This window comes from Parasteatoda tepidariorum, chromosome 10, assembly GCF_043381705.1.
Source record: "Parasteatoda tepidariorum isolate YZ-2023 chromosome 10, CAS_Ptep_4.0, whole genome shotgun sequence".
NCBI lineage: Eukaryota > Metazoa > Arthropoda > Arachnida > Araneae > Theridiidae > Parasteatoda > Parasteatoda tepidariorum.
Genome location: NC_092213.1, coordinates 72,075,810 through 72,084,982, shown reverse-complemented (window position 1 = coordinate 72,084,982; position 9,173 = coordinate 72,075,810). Strand labels below are relative to the sequence as shown.

General features: G+C 35.7%; 1 protein-coding gene across 1 annotated transcript in view; it reads left to right on the top strand.

The window, feature by feature from the left end:
- Window positions 1–9,173, top strand: part of LOC107437791 (uncharacterized protein CG3556-like) — a 59,444-nt gene that overhangs the window by 10,026 nt on the left and 40,245 nt on the right. Inside the window, exon 3 of the mRNA XM_071186047.1 lies at window positions 2,094–2,253. Within this exon, the coding sequence (XP_071042148.1) occupies window positions 2,094–2,253 (160 nt within the window). The remainder of the gene's footprint in view (window positions 1–2,093; window positions 2,254–9,173) is intronic.

Here is a 9,173-nt window from a genome sequence, read left to right as displayed (position 1 = left end):
AATTCAATGCATAAATAAACGCGAAATATAAAAAAATTCAATGCATTCAATACAAACACTTAAACGTTTTTTAGACGTTTAGGTAGCTCCCAGTAGAAAAATATCAATTCAACAGCGGCCTTTTAAAGCATTCTCACTTCAATTAATTAATTAATTCCTAATTGAGTTTAAATTAAATATTGTCATGTTTTTAGTGCATGAATCTGAATTGAACAACCTGATAATGCTCACTCTGGTTATTGTTATCTGGTTGCTCACTACGTGCTCTTGTGCGCCGAATCCAATCAATTAAATATGAAAACTGTTGCCAGCGCGAGAAAAGAAATATCATCGGTTTTATTGATACATACATACGTACGTATTAGCGTTTTATATAATACTAGGAGGCTTCGACCCTTGCTCGCTGGCGCTCGCCAACCCCCGGAACTGCTTTCGCAGTTCATTTCGGAATGCTTCGCAATCCGATGCTCGCTTTGCTCGCTCATTGTATGCGTTCTTAACGTCTAGCTTTTGTATACTTTTTTGAACACTGAAGTTCCGAAAACTTTTCACTGTGGGAAAGTCTAAACCTGTGCATTTCAATATTAATTGCAAACTGTTCACATATTTTTCTTAATCATACTATTCTAAATTTCAGTTGTTGAGAAAAGTAACTGTTGTAAGTTTTGTTTTAAAGTCTTTCCCACCAGAGGGCTAAAACCATGTGTTGTAAAACAATATGAAATAGTACTGAACGCCGGATGTGAAGCATCAGCGTCGATGAAGATAATTTTGTGAGAATTTTTTTGATAATTCGGTGAGAATTCACCCGATTAGACATATGATATGCTCACTACGTGCTCTTGCGAGGCCGAAGCCTATCAATTAAAACGTATTAGCGTTTTATATAATATAGATTAGCCATATGATGCTCACTACGTGCTCTTGCGCGCCGAAGCCTAACAAATAAAAATAAAAACTGTTGCCAAAGCGAGAAAAGAAATATCATCGGTTTTATTGATACATACGTATTAGCGTTTTATATAATATAGATGCGTGAAATAAAAACAATGGATACTTCAATGAGAAATTTTATGCTTAAAATGCTTCTCTTGGACAATCAAATTAAAACTTTTGAACGATTTTTCAGTATTGAGAGCTAAAATTGCATTCACCCACTGTTCAAATTTGAAGGTAGGTAGGTATTTTAATTTATTGTCGTCCCTTTAAATCTGCTTAATTGTCTATTGGCGACGGCTGAAAAACCATAGACATGACATCACAATTTTGATCTTTTGCCGAGGGATGGTTTAACTGCTTCGTTAGCCAGACAAGTTGAAAGTTAGTCTAGCAGAACAGTTACGGTAGAACAGTTTAACCGTAACGCTGTATTTTCCGTCCCTACGCAGGCTGATCAAAGTGGTCACCCACCCGCTTAATGACAGCAACCATTGATGCTTGACTTCGGTGTTCAACTGGGAACTGCGTCTTTGCAATCAGTGCACTGAGGAACCTCAAATTTTAAGACTATCACAAACGGTTCTGGAGTCACACTCACGCACATAATAGAGTTATACATAACCTTTTCCGAATATAGGAGGTCCCGCAGTGGACTGATGGTTAAGACACGGTTCCCAGCAGATCACCGAAGTCAAGCATCACTGACTACGGTCAGTGTGCGGGTGGGTGACCACTTGGATCAGTTTGCGTAGGGACCGAGGGTGTGCGGTATTGGTCCTCGTTAAACTGTGCTACCGTAAAGTGCTCGACTTCGCGCGCAGGTCGTTGGGCTACCGAAGCGGGGGTGCCATCCCCTCCGCAGAGGATCAAAATTGTGATGGCATGTCTTCGGATCATCCTCCGGGATGTTTCCCAGACCGTCGCCAATAGCCCATTGTGCAGCTCTAGTGCGACGCAAATTAACAACAACAACTGAATATAGGAGAGCATATTTTCAGAAACTACCGATAATCCTTTGTAGTTGAGGGTATGTTTTGGTTAGACAGTAAAAATTCCTCTTAAAAAGTGATTTTTAAATAATTATTACTAAGGATATGTGTTTTTTTTTAAATTCATGTTCATGCTAAATATTTTATAACTATTTTCTTTTTTAGGATTGCGCAAACCACAAGTTAGAAATCATTATCAAAGGTTCTGAAGATAAATATACTTTCTGTCAGGGTGACAGAATTGGAAATTTCATTACTGCAGTAACTGACGTTCGTGTTTATTTTCGCGCCTCATATTCGAACTTCAAACTGTATTTCACTATTAGTAAGTTATTGTTTTTTGCACCACATTTATATTAAAAAAAAATACAAAATAAATATAACAATTTGAAACAGCTTGAACACTTTAAGGAAGACACTGTTGTGTTAAAACGACATAAATATTCAAATTTCTTTTCGAATGATCTATAAAGACTTGAAATTTTCTCACACCAGTTTGGCAATTACGATCAAGCATTTAATACAACCGATTAAGTTTCATCTTTAAAAAAAAAAAAAAACTCTGTTTGAAATTAATCTATGCTCGCTCAAATTGTCGTGACTCATTGATGTGAAACATGATTGAAAGTAAAATGTTTTTAAGTGAGTTTTTCTTCTATTTAGAACAAAAACTATGGGCCGCGATAGCCTGGTCGGTAGGGCGCTGGGCCCATGTCCGAGAGTTCGTGGGTTCGAACCGCGCCGATAGAAGACTCCCCCTATAGTAAAATAGTGGCTGACGCACGTTAAATCTGTCGAGTCGCAAAGTCCTCCATGTTCCCATAACAAATCAACACCTCTGGGGGAACTGGATCGGGGTTCGATCATTCCCTGATTCAGGTCAAAATTACGATCTGTGGAAGAATGAATGGGTCCGCCCTATAAATGGGTGCGACGAATTGGGTGGCAGAAGTCAAATTCTCGGCCATAGATGGCGCCACTGAAAAACAAGAACAATCGCACCCCCTCTGCCTTAACAGGAATATGTCAACAACAACAGAACAGAAACTGCTTAGTCATTCATTAATTAAGTTCTCCCTAACGTCTTAAAAACGTATTAAGAACGAAAATATCACATTTTTCATGAACGCAAAATAGTGGCAAACCAAAACTTTTATGTATGTGCTAATATCTTTGGGACTGAAATTTCACGCCCTTTGCTATAGTATAATATTTAAAAAAATATTTTTTTTAAAATATTATAAGTTATATTCATTATCACCGTTCGCCTTCTGAGCCCATGTCTGCGGGTTCGATCCCCGGCCCAGACACCGGATTTTCGGGATGCAGAAAATCTTCAGCGGCCATGTCGTATGATTATGCGGCATGTAAAAGATCCCTGGAGTGCCTTATTGGCTCTTGGCATTTCCGGCAAAATTAAATTCCTAGTGTACTTTAGAATCCAAATAGAGTCTCGGTGCTGCCATCTAGTGTGGCAGAAACTAGACGCCCATATTAACATGGCCAACGGTATCTCACCCATTGTGGTGGTCCTGAAAGAGTGGATACCACTTCTGGAGAACTCACTAGGTCTGCTCATAGGGAAGACCTTTCGACTCCGATAATTTTTGCACATGATCTTGTGTGCGTTTGATGATTGTTTAATAGTTAGTGTTTATAACGATATATGAATGGACTGTAATTTTAACGATTAGTTTTAATAAAGGGCGTTCACCATAGAACAAACGCAACAACGATGCATTTTTAATTGATATCCAAATTTTTTTATTAGAGGATGCTCACTATAGCGCATCCTCAACAACGACGAACGAAGTAATAATTATAAACATAAACATTAAGAAACGCTCGCCAAATTGGCGAGCTATCATCTTTACATGGCGACGTTACACATTTAGATACATGATATTTAACATCCGGGATAGCCTGGTCGGTAGGGCGCTGGGCCCATATCCAAGAGGTCGAGGGGTCGATCCTCGCCGGCCGAAGACTCCCCGTGTAGTAAATGGTGACTGATGCACGTTAAATCTGTCGAGTCTCAAAGTCCTCCATGTTCCCACAACAAATCAATACCTCTGGGGGTACTGATCCAGGAGTTTCCTTGTCTTTTGGATTGGTTCAAAATTACAAGGCTACGGAGTTGAACGTAAGTAGTCGTAAACCCATGAAATTGGGTCGGCTGTTCAACGACGGTTATAAAATAAAATTAAAAACTGATCATCTAGTAAAAAAAATAAATTAGAATTTCAATCAAATTGATAGTTTTAAGAATAAATCATTGTTATTATTATTCAATGTGAGTTCACAATATACAAGTATAAGTAACAATTTAACAAATCATTAAACAATATAACAAAAGTTTTTTTACATTTTTTTTAGTTATCAAATTCATACTATTAGCAAAATCAAAATTATTCAATTGGCAGCAAGCATAATTTAGATATCGCACGTTTATATGTTCCAGTTGAAGTGCGAATTATAGCTACACGTGCATTATTATCTTTACCTCGAATAACTTTTATTATCCGACATAAAGGCCAATTAATTACACACGGGTGTATTGTCTTCTTTTAAAATAGCCATGCTGCCTGGGACAATATTAATTTTCTTAAAGTTCCATTCATATCTTTGTTGAAGGTGATTTAAATAATTCTAGTTCCTCCAAATTGCTTGAACAAATTTAGTTAATAATTTCCACCTACTTATTCGATTTGAAGGTACATTTATTTTAGGCCCTGCTATGGTAGGTATTGATCGACCGATTGAAAAATGTGCCGGAGGTAGAACATTAAGATCACTAGGGTCATCTGATAAAGGAGTGAGTGGTCGCGAGTTCAAGATAGATTCAATTTGATTAATAACACTTAAAAATTCCTCATACGTTAATTTGGTAGTTCCTACTACTCTTTTAAAATAAAATTTAAAGGATTTAACACCTGCTTCCCAGATACCTCCAAAATTAGGTGCTCTAGGCGGAATAAATTTCCAAATTATTTCTTCCGTTGAACAGTAGTTATTTAACTTACCTTTTGATTTTATCCACTAAATTATACAACTTTTTTAGTTCTAAATTAGAACCCACCATATTTGTAGCGTTGTCACTAATCAAAACACTACTCTTTCCACGACGCGAAAAAAATATTTTCAAACAAGCTATTAGCGCATCTGAAGTTACTTAAATCATCTACCATTTCCAAGTAGATAGCTTTAGTGGCCAAACAAATAAATGTAAATTTTGTGATAGACTCCTTTACGTTGATTTTTATATTTAATTAAAAATGGTCCCGTGAAATCGATCCCTGTTTTATTAAATACTGCACCATGGTTAACCCGCTCTGGTGGCAGATTTACCATTACTTGATTAGCAACTATAGGTTTTTGTTTAAAACAAACAACACAACTATGAAAATCTTTCTAGCTAAATTTCTACCTTGCAAAGGCAAAAACTTTTCTCTAACATAATCCAATAAGGCTTGTGGCCCTGCATGCAAAAACTTTACATGATAATGTTGCATAATCAAACTAGTCAATTTATGTTTTGCTGGTAATACTATAGGAAATTTTGAATCCTAATTCAAATTCGATTGTTCCAATCGACCAGCTACGCAAATAATATCTTTATCAAGAAAGGGATTTAAAAACTTTAACTTACTTTTTGGAGATACGGACAGTCCCTTACCTAGCAATTTAATTTCTTCTCGAAACTCACCTCTTTGATCAAAACCTATGCAAAGTTAATTGCAATTAAATAAGAATCTGCGAACGAAACTAAAATTCTAATTAATTTAATGTACTTAGAGCAATTTTCAATTAGGTTAGCTAAACAATTATTATTATCAAATATCACTAATGAAGAAGTGTCCGGCTGCGGTTTTAGTTCAGATAAATATTCACTTGAGTTATTAGAAATTATCTCTTTGTCTATAGTCAAATTTAAACCTTGTTGCAAAAAGGATGGACCATTCCACCAGAGAACTTCCGATTGAAGTTTTGGAGGTTCCAGACCACGTGACACAAAATCAGCAGGATTATCTTTGGAAGACACATGGTGCCATTGAAAGTCACTTGTCAGTTCTTAAATTTTACTCACTCGATTTGCAACAAATATCTTGAGTAGGTGTGGCGACTGTTGTATCCAAACTAATACGATGGTAGAATCCGACTACAAGTGAATAGCTGATATGTCAAGGTTTAGACATTTGACAACCTTTGTTACAAGTTTGGACAACAGCACAGCAGCATTTAGTTCCTACTTAGGAATTGGAATTGTCTTCAAGGAGGAAACTCTGGATTTACTACAAAGGAGGTTAGTTGCGATTTCTCCATTCGATGTGAAGCACCTTACATAGATAGCTGCTCCGTGTGCCTTTTCACTAGCATCGGCAAATCCATTAAGCTGTCTACAACTTTCAGTTTTTCCATTAGCACAAATCTGTTGATGTCTAAGTAATTCACTTTACGAAGTGAGTCTAGAAACTGGTTCCATTCTCGAGCTTCTTTTATCGGAAGTGAATCACTCCAATCTATCTTTAGAAGCCAAAGAGCTTGCATGGAAATCTTTGCTCGTGTAATTAAAGGTCAAAGGAGGTCAAGGGGATCGAAAATTTTTGCAATAACTGATAAAACAGTTCTCTTCGTATATTTAACAGGATTGTTAACAGTCATTTTGAAGGTAAAGCAATCAACTTCACGTTTCCATACGAGTCCCAGAGCTTTTACTTCTTTTGAAGGATCGAACAAATAGTCACTATTCACAGAGTTATAACCTAGAAGTTGGGGATTATTGGAGCATACCAACGAGCAAGTATTTGAGAAAGTTATGCTTGCAATTCTTTTGTAGTATCCAATGTCTCTGATCCAGACAAACAATCGTCCATTTAGAAATCGAACATGACGACAGGTGCTGCTATTGGAAATCTTTCACATTCGTCAATGATCAGTTGTTTTGAAGTTTGTGTTGTCAGCGACGGGGCACAACCAAGGGCACCGGCAGCGGGGTGCAATTGCACCCCCTGGCTTTTTTTTAAACTATTAAAGGGATACAGAAAAAAATTTTGTCATAAAATTTTTTTATTAAAAATATTTTTATTCAAAAACAAATAATTAAGTAATTATTGATCTATAACAATTAAAAAATTGTTTAATCAAACAAGAATTGTAAGCGTCTTGTTTGCTGTCCAAATCTGTTTATAACTTTTTCAATGAATTCTGAGTCATCTTTCATTCTTTTCTTATGCACACTGAGCATGCTCAAATTTGGCAGATATCTAAGCTATATTTTTAAATTTCATTTAATAAAATATAAATAATATTATATTTTCTATTAGTTATTTAGTTTAACAAAGGTGTATAACACAAACTGACTTCTCACAACTGTAAAACTTCATCAGCACAATAAATACCAATGTTAAGCGTGCACAAACACGTTAGTATACGAAACTATTGTTTGTAGTTATTTGTGTTTCAAAGTCAGTAGCTATGCCAGCGCCATCAATACAGTTTATCGTGGCAAAATTTGCAAGCACAGGAAATTCGTACTTTTTTTTTAAATATCTTGTTAACAATGAAGAAATGCATCTTGAAAAAAATTAACAGATGGAAGTATATGTAATAACAAAACAAAATGTAATAACAGAATATTTAAAATTTTTTTTGGCGGGGGGTAGTTTGTTAGAGGGTTGCACCCCCTTTTATATTATTCTGCCGGCTCCCTTGGGCACAACTTGTACCATATGTGACAGTTTTCAGTTTGTAACCTTAACAGGATCATCTGCACTATTTTTCCATAAAATTCTCAAACGATCTTGCTCTGATCTTCATGCACTAAAATTTCTCTACACATCTTTTTAATATCCGCTATAAATGCGAATCGATAAGTTCGAAAACGACATAAAATTGAAAATAGTTCTTCTTGGACAATTCCACCGTTCAAAAGCTGAGAGTTCAAAGAATATCCAGTTGACGTGGCTGACGAGTCATCAAACACAACTCGGAGAGGAGTCCAGCTCTTCTCACGACGGTAGACACCTTGATGGGGAATGTAGTAGGTCATTTTTGACTCCTCAGATTCGATCACTTCGTGTGACCTAAACTTTGATATTCGCCCAAAAATTTTTTTTATACAGAACCAGCATAATTGGTTCGTTCACTAAACGTCTATACAACCAGTTTAATCTCCGAAGACCGTTGTCTTTCGATTCGCCTAATTGAGAATTACTTTTTTCTCTCATTGGCATTTTAACCTTATAACGGCCTGTATCCGTTCTCGTATGATTTTTGACAAAATGTTCCTCACATATTTTTTTTTCGTTTCCTTGAATAGCAATTCTTTCATCAACTATTTCAATTTTCCAAAATTTTTCTAATGTTTCATTAAGATTTTCGGTTTCTTTTAAAAGCCCACAATAAATTCGATTTTCAGTTTTTGGTAACTAATTATGTATCCGAATTCCGAGTCCTGCATCATTATTTTATGTTCGGAAAGATGTATTCTATTAGGTTTCAAAATCTCGAGAAATTCTTCCGCATCCAACAATAGGTCAATTTTTCCAGGTCTATTAAATGATTGATCTGCTAAATAAATGTTTTGAGGCCAATTAATATGGGTAACATCCATATAATTTGACGGCTTGACATCAGTAATTTTTGGAACAATAAGAAGTTCTAAAGATTTCAAAAAACTAAAATTGTAATTTGAAATAGTAGTCTTTGTTTTAGACTTAACGGTCATTTCTAATTCATTTACTCCGGAAACCGCAAGATTTATTTTTTCTTTCTTTAAGCCCAATAAATTAGCGCAAAAAGTAGAGCAATAGCTACACTGATTCCAAGGTCAAGAATTGCTCTTCAAATATAATCTTTCTCCACTTATCGATTCAATATAAACATTTGCAGTTGCCTTTCATTGAAAAACAATTTGAATTTGAAACCAATAATTCTTTTTCTATAATGTGGATTTCACTTTCACATTCGTTTGGCAATGTGCCATGAGCACGTGAATCGAAAATTTTACAAGGGAGGGGCTCCTGCAATGATTGACTAGACTTAATATTATGTTCAGACAAGGCGCCTGAACCGTTTATTTCCTTTGAAATATGCAATAAACTATTATGCATTTTCCCACACTGATTGCATAAATATTTCAATGAGCATTTGCTTATATGATGACCTGACATTAAGCATTTAATACACAAACTATGTTTCTTAGGTACAGTCCGCAAAAAAAAAAAACGAATCACCCTGAATAAC